This window comes from Misgurnus anguillicaudatus, chromosome 20, assembly GCF_027580225.2.
Source record: "Misgurnus anguillicaudatus chromosome 20, ASM2758022v2, whole genome shotgun sequence".
Taxonomy (NCBI): domain Eukaryota; kingdom Metazoa; phylum Chordata; class Actinopteri; order Cypriniformes; family Cobitidae; genus Misgurnus; species Misgurnus anguillicaudatus.
The window spans coordinates 23,054,570-23,071,613 of NC_073356.2; the positions used below are offsets into that span (position 1 = coordinate 23,054,570).

Genomic DNA, 17,044 nt, shown 5'->3' on the forward strand with positions numbered 1-17,044 from the left:
TTCAATTTATCTCTCATAAAAATTTTATTTCATGTGTGCTATTTCAGGTGAAGTGCCCATATAAGGCCTTCCACTGTACTTTATGTACTTATTGCCAAGTACTTATTGTTGATAACACTGTAACAAAAATCAGTATTCAAAATAAAAACTGTCTGAAACTTGTACGAACCCTGACGAAGTGCATTCGGCACACCAAATGGTTATTTGAACCTTTGCTCATGTTTAGCATGAGAATCCAACTCTTTAACTGCACTAAGAACGCATTAAATGTCGGAGCCGATGGTGTAGTGGGCAGCACTCCGATATGTGGTGCTTTCGCACTTTTGGTGACCCGAGTTCGATTACCGGCTCGTGGTCATTTGCCGATCCCATTCCCCTCTCTCCTCCCGTTACTTTCCTGTCCTCTCCTAACCTCACTGTTGAATAAAGGCAAAAACTGGCCAAAAATATATAACTTTAAAAGAATGCATGAAATAACATTAGGACCCCCCCCCCCATTAATAAATTTCTCATTACAATAAACCTGCTTTTAACTTTCTGACCTCATCAGGGTAACCAAGTGAATTTAGACCTTTATAATGTTAAAGTGAACTACTTTTCCCCACCTTGATATGGTGACACAAATTTCTTTAATTCATTTTCCATAAATGAAGTGTAAACCCTGCCAAAACTGCCTGAATCAGCAACATCTGACTTATCCAAACTGTCTGTTTGGCTGACGAATGAGCATTATATTTAGACTTTCATTTGGTGCCAGCTAAAAGAAAGAATCTGTGATAACTTCACAATAATGTATTATCTTTTAATGTCAAATGAAAGTAAATTATGACTTTAAAGCCATGCCTAAAATAGAGCAAGGAGAAAAGTGATTTGTCACACACACCGTTTTGGCAATGTTTGTGCTAAACTTTGTTATTCATTTGGAAAAAAGCTTTTAGCACTGACAGTAAACGCGAGCTTAAAGATACCTTTTCCCATCAGAGCCAAGAAAAGCATCAGGAAACAAGTGTTTAAAATGTCAGTTTTGGGAGCCCTTGTATTTAAAATGTAGTAAATTATTTAGTTGGGTAGTTCAGCTTAAGTAAGAATCAAACATTTAAAGATGCACCCAAGCATAAAAACATTATGGACCTATGGTCTTTCTTTAAAAGTGACCTCTATAAATAAACAAACAAACAAACACTAAAAGAATTCATCACAATACTGTGTATCTTGATTGAAAACTCTTTTAGGTTTTGAAGTAAATAAAAGCGGCAGGGACATGAAAAGCTTAATGAGGAGATAAATGAAACAAACATCATGTGGTGTCTCTTACTCACTTACTGATGAAAACAGGGAAACACATCAAACCATTAAATGTGTTTACATGCACAAACTTACAGTACATCCTGATTATATAATTTGTATTTTTTTTTAAATGCCTAATTTCACTTTGCATGTGCATTTGCATTTCCTGATTGTTTCCAGGTTTATCAATTGTATGTGTATGCATTTTTTAAAAACATTATGCATTTTGCAGATACTTTTATCCAAAGCAACTTACAGTCAGTGCATTGAATGTTAGATACATTTTATCAGTAAATGTGTTCCCTGGGAGTCAAATCCATCATCTTTGTGCATCCAATGCGGTCAATACTGCACAGCAGATTAGATGCACGTGTAAACACACAATGATTTATTGTTTGTGGGGAAAAACTTTCAAATTTCCAAGATCCATTTCATAAGATCATACCAAGACAAAGCGGTACAGGGTAGTTCCACCGTCTCACTGGTCCAGGCATGCATGTGATATGGGCATTTCCCTAGACAAAAACAAAACAGATCAACACCTCCAACTCATAATGCGCTGGGCTCCATTCAGCTGGCCAGTTAAAAACTATCAGCAATGCACTGATCATGCCTGTTATGGTAGTCATACAGGGCCATGGCATGCACATAGATCAGATGCACTACATGCAATAGCCTCACCTGTAAGGAGTAGCCTTGCTCACACTGAAACATGACAACATCTCCAACCATGTATCGATCCCCCACTTTAATTCCATATGTGGGAGTTTGAGGCTCTGGACATGTATCTAGACCAATAGCTGTGGACACAAAAATGACACCAAACATCTTATGTACACAGTATGTATATAAAATAACACTAAAAGCAACTATTTTTAAAAGATTTCAGGTTTTCACTATGTCAGCTTTGTAATTCAGTAGGCCGGTGAGGATCTAGAATCTAAAAACATTTGTCTAGAGGGGCTGTTTTCTAGCTGATTATTTTATGGATGTAAATCTGGACATCTGTCTCTATTTTGTAAAGAACAGGTGTCTCGGTCAGACAAATAATTTGGCTGAATTCTGGTATGATATTAAGCCGGTTGGCTAAGGTTTCCCTTTCTCCATTTCCATTCTTCCCTTTGATTACTTGCCATGAAGAAAAGAAAGAATGTACTTGGGATGGGTTTTTGTCATTCAGTACAATAAGAGCAGATGATACTTTGATCCCTCCGGGTATTTAATATGTGACAGTTAAATCAAGATACTGCAGATGTTACTTAGATGTGTGATTGAAAAAAGGGGCATGTCTGTCAGTACATTTAACCATCATGTATCAGTCCACCCACCCTATGTGTCTTTCTGGCTGCTTTCCATGCATCCATCCATCCATCCACTGCTCTATCTAGCCATCCATCCATCCATCCATCCTAGGTCTACCTATCTATCCATCAATCCATCCATCCATCATCTGCTTTATCTATCTATCTATCTATCTATCTATCTATCTATCTATCTATCTGTCTGTCTGTCTGTCTGTCTGGCTGTCTGTCTGTCTGTCTGTCTGTCTGTCTGTCTGTTTGTTTGTCCGTCCATCCGTCCATCCATCCGTCCATCCATCCATCCATCCATCCATCCATCCATCCATCCATCCATCCATCCATCCATCAACTGCTCTATCTGTCTGTCTGTCTCTCTCTCAGTCAGTCTGTCTGCCGGTCGGTCTATCTGTGTACCTGTCTGTCTGACCATCCATCCATCCATCAACTGCTCTATCTATCTGTCTATCTCTGTCTGTATATCCATCCATCCATCCATCCATCCATTAACTGCTCTATCTATCTGTCTATCTATCAATCCATCCATCCAATCCATCATCCATCAACTGCTCTATCTATCTGTCTGTATATCCATCCATCCATCCATCCATCCATCCATCCATCCATCCATCAACTGGTCTATCTATCTGTCTGTATATCCATCCATCCATCCATCCATCCATGAACTGCTCTATCTATCTATCTATCTATCTATCTATCTATCTATCTATCTATCTATCTATCTATCTATCTATCTATCTATCTGTATATCCATCCATCCATGAACTGCTCTATCAATCCATCCATCCATCCATCATCCATCAACTGCTTTATCTATCTGTCAGTCTGTCCGTCCGTCCATCCATCCATCCATCCATCCATCCATCCATCCATCCATCCATCCATCCATCCATCAACTGCTCTATCTATCTGTCAGTCTGTCCGTTCATCCGTCCATCAACTGCTCTATCTATCTGTCTGTATATCCATCCATCCATCCATCCATCAACTACTCCATCTATCTGTCTGTCTGTCTGTCTGTCTGTATATCCATCCATCCATCATCCATCAACTGCTTCATCTATCTATCTGTCTGTATATCCATCCATCCATGAACTGCTCTATCAATCCATCCATCCATCCATCATCCATCAACTGCTCTATCCATCCATCCATCATCCATCAACTGCTTTATCTATCTGTCGGTCTGTCCGTCCGTCCATCCATCCATTCATCAACTGCTCTATCTATGTGTCGATCTGTCCGTTCATCCGTCCATCAACTGCTCTATCTATCTGTCTGTATATCCATCCATCCATCAACTACTCTATCTATCTATCTGTCTGTCTGTATATCAATCCATCCATCATCCATCAACTGCTCTATCTGTCTGTCTCTCAGTCAGTCTGTCTGCCAGTCGGTCTATCTGTGTACCTGTCTGTCTGACTGTCCATCCTTCATCCATCAACTGCTCTATCTATCTGTCTATCTGTCTGTATATCCATCCATCCATACATACATGAACTGCTCTATCTATCTGTCTATCTATCAATCAATCCATCCATCCATCATCCATCAACTGCTCTATCTATCTGTCTATCTGTCTGTATTATCCATCCATACATGAACTGCTCTATCTATCTGTCTATCTATCAATCAATCCATCCATCCATCCATCATCCATCATCTGCTCTATCCCTCCATCCATCCTCTATCAACTGCTCTATCTGTCTGTCTGTCTGTCTGTCTGTCTGTCTGTCTGTCTGTCTGTCTGTACGTCCGTCCATCCGTCCGTCCGTCATCTATCAACTGCTCTATCTATCTGTCTGTATATCCATCCATCCATCCATCCATCCATCCATGAACTGCTCTTCCTATCTGCTCTATCAATCTGTCTGGCTGTCGGTCGGTCGATCTTTCTGTGTACCTGTCTGTCTGACCGTCCATCCATCATCCATCAACTGCTCTATCTATCTGTCTATCTGTCTGTCCGTCCGTCCGTCCGTCCGTCCGTCCGTCCATCCATCCATCCATCCATCCATCAACTGCTCTCTATCTATCTGTCTGTCTGTCTTTATATCAATCCATCCATCATCCATCATCTGCTCTATCTGTCTGTCCCTCAATCTGTCTGTCTGTTGGTCGGTCTTTCTGTGTACCTGTCTGTCTGACCATCCATCCATCATCCATCAACTGCTTTATCTATCTGTCTGTCTGTCTGTCCGTCCGTCCATCCATCCATCCATCCATCAACTGCTCTATCTATCTGTCTGTCTGTCTGTCTGTCTCTCAGTCTGTCTGTCGATCTATCTGTGTACCTGTCTGTCTGACTGTTTAGACTTAAAAAAAGTTAATCGACCCATTTGCATATTGTACACTTTCTATGTTTCTAGAGAATTCTATAAATAACCACATTACACAACAAGTCAATGGCTAGTGAGTGCGTATAGATGCAATGCAGTACATGCTTTTTAAAATGCTGAGTGTCTTTCGGACCAACTTTTTTTTTAAAGGAATCAATAGCATAATCTTGTTGGATGCTGTGGTGCTATACCTGTGTATTCCAGATGAAAGCCAGCAGCAGACACACTAATGTCTGACACAAAGTTCAGGTAGAGGTTGTTGGACGTGCTGTTCAGCAGCTGAGGAATGGTGGTCCCTGATAAAAGAGGAACTGTGTTAGACATGCATTGGATTGCATGTTGCAGATTATCAAACTCTGTAGTGCTTTACTTATGTTCGGTCAACCTCGCATCAGCCGGGACTGAAATAAGAAACAGTATGAAGTGGATTACAGAGCAAAGAATTTTAAACATACAGAAGAATGTCGCACTCTAAAAGCTTATTAGGCAGTGCTTGAACCACTATGCTGTGAACTCCTCTCAAATTTTTGTCTAGACCAGGGATGCCCTCGGTCATGGATGGCCGGTGTCCTGCAGAGTTTAGCTCCAACATGCCTCAGCACACCTGCCAGGAAGTTTCAAACCCTAATTAGCTGCTTCAGGTGTGTTTGATTAGGGTTGGAGCTAAACTCTGCAGGACACCGGCCCTCCAGGACAAAGTTTGAGCATCCCTGGTCTAGACCATCCTCATATGATTTTAAACACATCTGTTTACATTTATACATTTATGCAATGTGGATTACATCTAATCAGTTTGCGTTTACCCTGAGATTTGAATCAATGGCCTTTGGTAGTTTACGAATTCGCATTAACGTAATCAAAAGGGTTATATGATAATAAAGCATATTTGCCGTTCTGTCCAAGTGGAGGGCTCCGAGCTCGGAATATTAGCCCGAACCCAGAGTACTCCCCCCTCTTTAACTGGGAAAGATATACTAGCTATAACCAAGATTGGTTGCATTACATGAACATGCTCCTCCAAAACTTAATTTGTTACAACAGGGCTAGAAATGGAAGAGGACTCAGGGGACTAAGAAAATGTAAAGGGGGGGATGGAGTCCCAGTTCAAAATGTAGACGATTTTCATGTTTTATCCACATAAGAACCTCCAAACCCTATGCCATTTTCATACATAAATTTATTGGAATTTTAGTGGGAATTATAATGGATCTATAGCCCCCCAGTGATTCTTGTCCATGTCCAACACTGTTTAGCACCATTCCTGCTTGTAGAGTTCAGTTCTGCTGTCACTTCCTGATGCTGTTTGACCCTCCTCAATTACTGCTCTCACAATAAAGGCAAACATACTGTCTCTGAAAGCTGGATAAAGACACTTGTACCGACAGGGATGCTTCATGAATTGACTTAAATGTGGCAGATTGGTCAGATCTCAAATATGTGCATTACCTTTGGATTCCCTAAGCTGTTTAATAAACCCTTTAACACTTTCCTTTACAACATAAAGGCCAATGAGCAATACGAGCCAGTGATGACAAGCTCTTACAGTGATGAAAAGCCTGAATTGTGGATCCGTCGGCATCGTGTCCCTACCGTTGCTCGCGGCAGAAGTTGAACAATTCTCAACTTTTCACCCACAACGCGTGCGTCAGCCAATCAGTTCGCCTTATGCAAATAACCTAGGCAGAGCCAGCCAATTACGTTTATGGAAGACCGGAGCGCCCACTGTATTGTGGCCACTGTGATTGGCTGTTGGCCACGTTCCAGACAAGCCTTCCATCAAGCGTTAACGCTTTCGCCCCGTGTGAATGTACCGTTAGTGTTTGTGTACTTCCTGTGGTCGCATTGTTTAGAAACAAAAAACTGCTGACTGAGTGATGCAGTGCCCATAAGATGCTTTGCCAGACACAGTAATTCATTAGCCAAAACAGGGTGGACATTTAAAGATCTTTCCTGGCTCCAAATATTAAAAAAAACGCTTTGACTTTCTGCATGGTTTGACTCAAGTAATGATATTATGTTCTTGTGAGATATTGCAATGTCTTCATTTGCTTAATTTCTTAAAGAGAAATGGTCATTTTGTAAAAAAAAAGCATTCCATTACTTCTAATGTAATATTTCCTCTAATATTAATAAGGCTTGTTGACCTTTTTTTCTTACCTGAATAGCTTCCCAATCTGGGTGCATTGTTGTCTGCACCGTCGTAAAAATCCAGGGAATCCCAGTTATGTTCCGTGGCGAAACTCACAACTTGGATCTGAAATAAAGAGATAAATAATTAAGAAGTGTAAGAACAAAAGAACAAAGGCACTGAACACCAGCCGAGCACCATCTCCTCGCACAGCATGTGGAATTCCCTCTGAGGATTCAAACGGCATGCTATACAGACACAACACAGAATTACTGCATTAGGAGAAACAACAGCAAGGTGAAGACACAGACAGCCGCTCAAAATAGTAAAACTGTACTCCTCATTGTTTCTAAATTAAACATAGGCTCATGCATAATTAACCGGTCATTAAGAATTCCCTTTATTGTCATTTTAACATTTCCATCACTGAAGCTTCTTCTCTGAAAAATATCATGGGAGGGACTTCAAACAAGCTCCTTCACTCACTTGGATTCCAGCTCCCTCGGGAACCGACACCTTCCACACACAGTTGAGGTTGTTATCATAGGGTTCAGGGTATCCGGGGGACAATATTGTACCCTTACGCATTGCCAAAACCCCTCCGCAAGGCACTGTGAAGGTAAATCGAAAGACAGGAGAGTATAAGGTAAGTATTACCTATGCACACAACTTAAAGGATTAGTCCATTTTCTTAAAAAAAAAATCCAGATAATTTACTCACCACCATGTCATCCAAAATGTTGATGTCTTTCTTTGTTCAGTCGAGAAGAAATTATGTTTTTTGAGGAAAACATTCCAGGATTTTTCTCATTTTAATAGACTTTAATGGACACCAACATGTTACAGTTTTAATGCAGTTTAAAATTGCCGCTTCAAAGGACTCTAAACGATCCCAAACGAGGCATAAGGGTCTTATCTAGCGAAAGAAAAATAAAAAAGATGCACTTTTAAACCACAACTTCTCGTCTATCTCCGGTCCTGTGACGCGCCAGCGCGACCTCACGTAATTGCGTAATACCGTGGAAAGGTCACGTGTTAGATATATGAAACGCACATTTACGGACCATTTTAAACAATAAACTGACACAAAGACATTAATTAGTATCATTCGCCATACAACAACGTCGGAACGGTCCTCTTTCTTCACACTTGTACACTGCGTAGTTTTGCATACGTCCTCCGTGATTTCTTGATGTGATGATGTATTACATGACCGGAGATATAAAAAAGGACAATCGTTTCGCTAGATAAGACCCTTATGCCAGGTTTGGGATCGTTTAGAGTCCTTTGAAACTATAATTTTAAACTGCATTAAAACTGTTAAGTGTTGGGGTCCATTAAAGTCCATTAAAATTTGAAAAATCCTGGAATTATACCTTAAAAAACAATTTCTTCTAGACTGAACAAAGAAAGACATCAACATTTTGGATGAAATGGTGGTGAGTAAATTATCTGGATTTTTTTTAGAAAATGGACTAATCCTTTAAAGCTTGGAATAGAGTGCTGCAGGGATGACGTATTTTTGTAGGCTAACTTTAAGTTAGCGAGACGCTGATTCCCTTACTAAAAGCCTATTCATTTTTCCCATAGACTTTTGAATTATCACAAAAATAAGCTTAGTGTTTAACAAAAGTTTATGTTACTTACACGTTTTGTCTAACAAGTTAATCTTCACAGATAAACACAAATTTTATGAATTTTATGAATACGTCATCCTTGCGGCACTCTATTTGTCATTTTCTGTACAAAAACTTCTCATAAATAATAAAATAATAAAAGCACGTCTATCTGCTTTTGGCCTTGATGCTTAGCTGACTTTAAATATCTTTTTTTTTATAATCAGGTGCAACTGAGTTATCACTTGTCAAATTGCTTTTCGAATGAAAAATGTTATGGCGCTATATTACAGAGCTGACACTGGCATGGAAGATCGAAAAGAAGGTATGATTGCATGATTTACATCTTATATAAAAGATATACAGTATGACATGGATATGAATCCTCAGTCTCATGACAGCATATCGCTCAATGATCTTTGAGAACCTAAGCCTACAAGCAATAACATGTTCTTCTAGATGATGACTCAGGGTAAAATCTCAGTTATTTCAGAGCAAAAAATGTGGACAAAGAATAAATCTCTTTGAGTACTACACCTACTGTAACTAAAGTGAAACGAAACGCCCTTGGCAGTGCACTTACTGAACTAGGGTGCACACCTACTGTAAGCACACCACTTGCTGTCTGTCATCCAAGCACTAAACGGCACCTTTTCATTACAAAGCGCTTACAAAGAACAATGCAGCATAGAAACGTCAGAAAAGAGCATGTAGCATTTTGCCTTTTTCCCACAGGAGCAGCTTGGTTAAGCAATTTTCTGCTATTTGCTGAAGACCTGCCAACTATTGTCTAGAGCAGCACCAGAGGCCAGAGACTGGATCTGTCAATAACAAAGCACAGGCTGCTATCTAACTCTGGCAGGGCAGAACTGTCTTTCTTATCCTATGTTAAGGTAAGATACTATCTATCAAGGACAAGGGGATAATCTAGAGGTCAAAGCCAATCACTATGTTTAAACAGCTATGAACGGATAGGGACATACTGATTGATGTCTCTCATTGGACTAAAGAATAAGGGGGAGACAGAGAGAGAGAGAGAGAGAGAGAGAGAGAGAGAGAGAGACCGAGTGAAGGCCGGATACGGAGCAGGTCTCAATATACCCGTGTCGGATGCTTAAATTATTAAACAAATTCACTTCCCTGCAATTTTGAGGTCATTCATTTTTAACCACCGGTATATAGAATGCAGCATGCGGCCAGGTAATCATGGGATATATCAAAGATTTCTGACCCTTCAGCGGGTAGACAGCAGGAAGAGCTGGGAAATTAAACAAGGCCTGACAAGGTAAAGCAGACGCCTGTCATAAGCCTTATGGTATTTTACCTGCGTTTGGGGAGTGTGGGTGCATGCGTGTGAGGATGTTCTTTTCATTTGGCCTAAATATGACAGGAAAAACAATCATCGGAAGCTTAGGAAAAATCTATAGCAAGATAGAAAATAGAAATTGGTGAAGTTAAAGATAAACAGCAAAAAAAAAGAGCGAGAGAAAGACAGACAGTTCTGTAATGAAGCCGGTATATGACATGGAGTAAAGAAAATAGTCATTGTGATTTTATATCTCAACTGGAAAATGTAATAAAGTTGCAATTACGAAAAAAATAAATTCATATTTATAAAAAAATTAAGTCAGATTTATATGTTTATACACTGTCAGAAAATGGCCCCTAGCTGTCACTTGGGCAGTAACCTTTCCTATGTACCATTTAGGTACATACTGAATATGCAAACATTTGGTACCAAAATGTATCTTTGAGGTAGTAATATGCATTCTTTAGTACTAAAATGTATCTTTGAGGTACTAATATGCACTCTTTGGTACTAAAATATATCTTTGAGGTACTAATATGCAATCTTTAGTACGAAAATGTATCTTTGAGGTACTAATATGCACTCTTTGATACTAAAATGCATCTTTGAGGCACTCGTTGGTACTAAAATGTATCTTTGAGGTACTAATATGCACTCGTTGGTACCAAAATGTATCTTTGAGGTACTAATATGCACTCGTTGGTACCAAAATGTATCTTTGAGGTACTAATATACCAAAATGTATCTTTGAGGTACTAATATGCACTCGTTGGTACCAAAATGTATCTTTGAGGTACTAATATGCACTCGTTGGTACTAAAATGTATCTTTGAGGTACTAATATGCACGCTTTGGTACCAAAATGCATCTTTGAGGTACTAATATACACTCTTTGGTACCAAAATGCATCTTTGAGGTACTAATATGCACTCTTTGGTACCACAATGCATCTTTGAGGTACTAATATGCACTCTTTGGTACCAAAATGTATCTTTGAGGTACTAATATGCACTCGTTGTTACCCAAATGTATCTTTGAGGTACTAATATGCACTCGTTGGTACTAAAATGTATCTTTGAGGTACTAATATGCACTCGTTGGTACCAAAATGTATCTTTGAGGTACTAATATGCACTCGTTTGTACTAAAATTTATCTTTGAGGTACTAATATGCACTCGTTGGTACTAAAATGTATCTTTGAGGTACTAATATGCACTCTTCGGTACCAAAATGTTTCTTTGAGGTACTAATATGCACTCTTTGGTACCAAAATGTTTCTTTGAGGTACTAATATGCACTCGTTGGTACCAAAATGCATCTTTGAGGTACTAATATGCACTCGTTGGTACCAAAATGTATCTTTGAGGTACTAATATGCACTCGTTGGTACCAAAATGTATCTTTGAGGTACTAATATGCACTCGTTGGTACCAAAATGTATCTTTGAGGTACTAATATGCACTCGTTGGTACCAAAATGTATATTTGAAGTGCTATTACGCCATACAATATAGTTCCTCTTTTAAATCCGCTTAGAAAAGCGCTACGTTTTATTTTGTACCACCAAACTTGCTCGTATAACTACTCGTCTTAAATAGGAAAAACGTTGATGTGTTTGGTAACTTTATCTCTAAATGGCACCACTGAATGAATGGGGCCAAGCCAAATGCCATCGAAGCGTCGCAGTGCGCTCCAGTGCTTACATGCACGCACACAGATGATAGAGGGATGTATCAACAATTCTTAGTTAAGGTAATAACATATTTTAATATTGAAAATGAGTAAACTATTCCTTTAAAATCAGACCACTTACACTTTCTGACACTTGACCAAGCAGATGAAGATGTGTCTGACATCCATTTCAACCAGCTTCACCTGTTTTCCCAGTGCTAACCTGCACCTGCTGATTAACTAGCCTCACCTGAAAGACGCTGACTGAGAGCTTTGCTTTTGTTTTGCTGGGATGTATCATTTAGCTAACCATGCTTGGTTACACAACCTGTCCACCAAGACAAAAGGTCACATCAATCCTGTGTTTCTTACCCATGCAAGTGGGCAAAGTATCGTTCCACTGAGCCAGAGCGTCAGGTACGGTTTCACAGTGAATAGCAGCAGAGCCGTGTAGCGTGTAGCCCGGGTTGCACTCGAACATCACAGATGCGCCCACAGCAAAATTGTTCCCAATGCGTTTGCCGAATCGAGGTTCTGGAACAGAGCTGCACTGTGTTGCGCTGGTCCTTGGCACAGCTGTGATGGGATTGAACAATTGAAGATGTTAATTAATAGGAATTGAGTTGCACCGCATAAAGAGTAATTTTGTTTTAGTCATATCCATCAAGTGGGCAAGAAAGAACTTTGGATAAAGTTATATATTATAATAAAAAACTCCTGCCCAGTATATATATCTTTTTGTGAGAATGTTGTTGTGGACACTAAGTAGAACAAAAATCACTTATAAAATGTCAGGTTTTGACTTGCTTACAAATTCTGAACTTGTCTGGTTGCTTTTGCTTGTAGCATTGCAGATATATTTTTTAAATGGCAATTGGAATCAGTCCTCAATCAAACACATATATGACCTTTAAGCAACTGAACTGAAATAGAGAATCAATTGATTGGTTATTTAACAGTCATGAAATAGACTAAGCATTAAGCCGAAGAATGGCAAGTCAAGTTGAATGAGTTTGAATGACCCGACAACTGAAATGCTTTAGAAAACACTGCTCTTATGTTTCAGGGTCCTGGGCGGCTTTTCAGAAATGTTTATAAAGATACAAAATACAGTTATATAAACTTTGAGATTCACTGACGATATGTAACACTGCCCAGAGCACATCACCCGACAGAGTAAAACAATTATGAACCACTTTTTTAATGTCCTTGGACATTTTCTGAGGAAGGCATAAAGAATTTAAGTACAGGGTTTACATTTTTGAATATCTGAAAATGTATGATTCCTGGAATAAATCACAACATTACAACCATTGATTTGATAAAACAACAAGATCTCTAACTAAATCTGTTTTGTCCTAACATGACAATGGTTTCTGCACTTACAGTACATGCCTAGTATAAAGTCACTTTGGTCTACAATCCTTCTTCACATGACTTTGCATTATTGCACAATACTGTGTGCTCAGATCAAATGCATTTTGATTGGCTGTTCTTTTAGTTTCTAAAGTTTTTAACTTCAGTAATTAAAAGGACTTTTTTTGCACTTAAATTTAATTAACTTAAATTTAAAAGATTGAATATATTTACACTGATTTGTGGCATCTATAGAGGGGTGTTCTCAATGGCCACATCTGTGTCATCCCTAACAATATCAGCACTCATCGTAAGTTTGTCTTGAATGTTTAAACACTCTAAAAAAATTGTTTAACCCAGCATTAGGATAAATTAACACAGTAATTGTTCGCAATTGCTCGTTGGAGAAAGTGCATATGAAACCACATATTCCAGGCCTTGAATGTTTTATGATCTTAGCAAAGTTATGCTTCTTTTAATATAAATGCAAAATACGTCATGCATTTTCAGTATTACATTGAATATCAATGTTTCTTCCTTCTGTAAAGCAATTACGAAGTATTTTTATATATACTGTATATCTATTTTTGTATATGTCTTAGATTCAGTAAAATAAAGAAAACAGAAAAACCTTTACTATATTATTTGAATGTAAATGTACTTATAGCTTTTAGTGCAGCACTATCTTACTGTGCATTCTCTTACTTTTCTTTGTTTAAACCAATTACATTTATTTACAAACGCATTTCTTTAAACACCTCTTTAGCTTTGCTAAGACAATAAATTAATGTTTGTGTAGAACATTTTAATGCCCATATAAGTGGTGTGGTTATTTAAACAAATCCCTCACAGTAAAAGTTTTTCAATAGCTGTCGCAATTATGACTATAATTAAAACAATGCACATAAAAACTAAGCAGAAACTAGTGTAATATATATCATATGCTTGTCAGACTGGCAATTGTCGCACGCAGTCCACATTTTGCAAAGAAAAACAAAAATATATACATTTGCAATAATTTAATAGGCACTTAAATGATATCTAAGTGTGAGACTTTAAATTGCACTGCAAAAAATGACTTTCTTACTTAGTATTTTTGTCTTGTTTCAGGATAAATATCTGAAAATTCTTAAATTAAAGGAATAGTCTACTAAAGTTAGAAGTGACCAAACACATAAACGTTTTTCCTATTTAAGACGAGTAGTTATACGAGCAAGTTTAGTGGTACAAAATAAAACATAGCGCTTTTCTAAGCGGATTTAGAGGAGGAACTATATTTTATGGCGTAATAGCACTTTTGGGAGTACTTTGACTCGGCGCAGTAACACCCTCCCTCTCCCATTATGAGAGTGAGAAGGGGAGCGGACTTTTCAGGCGAGTCGAAGTGCTCCCAAAAGTGCTATTACGCCATAAAATATAGTTCCTATTTTAAATCCGCTGAGACAAGCGCTACGTTTTATTTTGTACCACCAAACTTGCTCGTATAACTACTCGTCTTAAATAGGAAAAACGTTGATGTGTTTGGTCACTTCTGGCTTTGTCTCTGAATGGTGCGGTTGAATGAATGGGGCTAGGCTGGGTGCTGTCGAGGCGTCGCGGCGCGCTCCGGCGCTTGCGTGCACGCGCACAGATGATGGAGGGATGTATCAACAGTTCTTAGTTAAGGTAATAACATATTTTAATATTGAAAATGAGTAGACTATTCCTTTAAGATGTATTTTCTTAATGAGCAAAATAACCTACAAAAAAAAAATGTAAGCGAATTTGTGCTTAAAACAAGCAAAAAAAAATTTATCTGACAATGGAATAAGAATTTTTCTTGAATTATGTGTTTTTGAAAAAAGTAAACTTATTTCAAGAAAATTATTATTATTCCATTGGCAGATTTTTTTTTGCTTGTTTTAAGCACTAATTTACTAAAAGTTTATCTTTTTTGTCTAAAAACTAGACTTATTTTTCTAGGTAATTTTGCTTATCAAGAAAATGCATCTTAAGTTAAGAATTGTTATATTTTTACTGAAAACAAGACAAAAATACTAAGTAAGAAAGTCATTTTTTTTGCAGTGTGTGATATAAAATAGCTGAGTAATGTTACTATAAATTCTGTATGAGAATTAAAGATTCTTTAAACATTACAAATAATAAATATAAGTATAATGTCCCAACAGAGCTTCGAACTGACCTTGGTACACAAAGTGAAAGCCTTTGGCAGTTTCTGGTCCAACTGTAGTAAACTTCATAGTTATTTGATTCCCAGTACTTAAGGGCAACGACTCCCCTGAAAAATAGATAGAAATAAACATCTCAAAATTGTCTTTTGGATCACTTTTATCGCATGTGGCCCTGATAAACCTAACAGAGAATACACTTAAATGTGTTTCCAATGGAGAAGTATATTTGCAAAGAGATATAAAGACTCAAAATCTGCTTCATCATATCACCCTTACATTAGCACAGTGGTTCTCAAACTTTTCGGCTTGCACCCGCCCTTGCATCCGTTTGCACCCCAATCTCAAATTAGAATTGAATTAAACAAAACATATTACATGATACAATGTAGTGCTGTTGGTTAGTAGGATTATTTTTTTAAAAATGTCATAAAACTGACCCCCTGGCACCATCTCCCGCCCCCTAGTTTGAGAACCACTGCATTAGCATGATAGTTGGTCCTATATATTATATATTTTACTATAGTTTTCAAGGGGCCATTATTGACAACATCTTTGTTCAGTTTTCGTTTGAAATTTTTTATGTGTTGATGCTATGCACTAAACAAACAAGGTGCAAGGATTTAATGCAAAAGCTTTAGCATTCAGTGTGTCTAAACAATTAGAGAACAGTCACACAATGTGTTCCGTCCTATATTTTGGCCATTTGTTTTCAATGACAGGTGATGATTTCCAGCCTGATGTGATGTGGCGTGTTCCCAATATTAGAATAGAAAAGTGGTGCTTATGTGAGATGCTCTTATGCCAAATGGACAAGAAGGCCATTTTCCTGTTTTCCCTGCAGAATGTTCATTTTGGCAGGAAAAAATCTGATTTTATGTCAAAATATAGAAGCGCACAAATAGCGCTTCCATAAGCACTAATGCTGACTAGCGATCAACAAAACAATCTTGTATGTTTTTGTGAATGGTCCATTAGTAGCTTGTGATAGTACTGTAAGTCAAGTGGAAAGTTCTGGATCTTACCTGAATGAGAACCAGAAAGAGATGAGAGGAGTGCAGACTGCTGCGTCGGGCCGTCATAAATGTCCACCACATCGTTCAGTGACGTCTGGAAGAGGACAAACTGTCCAAACAAAACTGGAGAAAAACAGACTCGAGGTCAAAATGCTTGATAAAACACGGATCCAGTCCTCATTACGACGCAGACCACTTTCTTTTAAATAGTAAACAATTTAGCATTTGATGAAAAGAAAAAAACTCCTGATGTCTTCGCGATTCAAAGTAAGTCAATACATCTGAATACTAAATGCCCAATGGGCTGTACTTTTACAGTATAATAAAAAGTTTGTAGACTTAACAATGGATACCGACCCAGGTAACCTCTCAACGGCTGAGATCTGTTTCAACTGCAAGCTTAAGAGAAAGGAAAAGTGCACCGAAAGATTTTCTGCCCGCATTTCTCATTTACTTATACCCGTATTTAGATTCCCATTTAAAAGCCACTAAGAACATTATGCAAGCACATAATTTTCCGTTCGCTGGATCTGTGCATTTACATCTAGCGAGAGCTCTCCGAGGTAATAACACTGTATGTTTATTCAAATCTTTTAAATTAGCTACCATGCTGCAACATCTCTCTATTATGTTTTGGTAGCATGCTGAGTGCTGCCGCGTATTGGTTTTGTCCTCCACTGGGCAGACTTGTTATAGTCTCATTTGCTGTCCAATGCTTTGATGTCTCCATCATTAGAAGAGGATCATTAGCATGCTACTTATCACAATTACATTATATGACGTCTCTACCCTATACAGTATATCTGGGGCGAAACAAGAACAAAACATGCAC

The 17,044-nt window shown here is 38.2% G+C and overlaps 1 protein-coding gene across 1 annotated transcript in view; it reads right to left on the reverse strand.

Annotated features, from left to right (window-relative positions):
• The window catches only part of csmd3b (CUB and Sushi multiple domains 3b), a 507,791-nt gene that overhangs the window by 92,370 nt on the left and 398,377 nt on the right, over positions 1-17,044 (reverse strand). Inside the window, exons 32-39 of the mRNA XM_073858336.1 lie at positions 16,222-16,335; positions 15,211-15,306; positions 12,045-12,248; positions 7,563-7,687; positions 7,106-7,202; positions 5,140-5,244; positions 1,969-2,087; positions 1,733-1,802 (exon numbers count right to left, since the gene is read on the reverse strand). Coding sequence (XP_073714437.1) covers positions 1,733-1,802; positions 1,969-2,087; positions 5,140-5,244; positions 7,106-7,202; positions 7,563-7,687; positions 12,045-12,248; positions 15,211-15,306; positions 16,222-16,335 — 930 coding nt within the window. The remainder of the gene's footprint in view (positions 1-1,732; positions 1,803-1,968; positions 2,088-5,139; positions 5,245-7,105; positions 7,203-7,562; positions 7,688-12,044; positions 12,249-15,210; positions 15,307-16,221; positions 16,336-17,044) is intronic.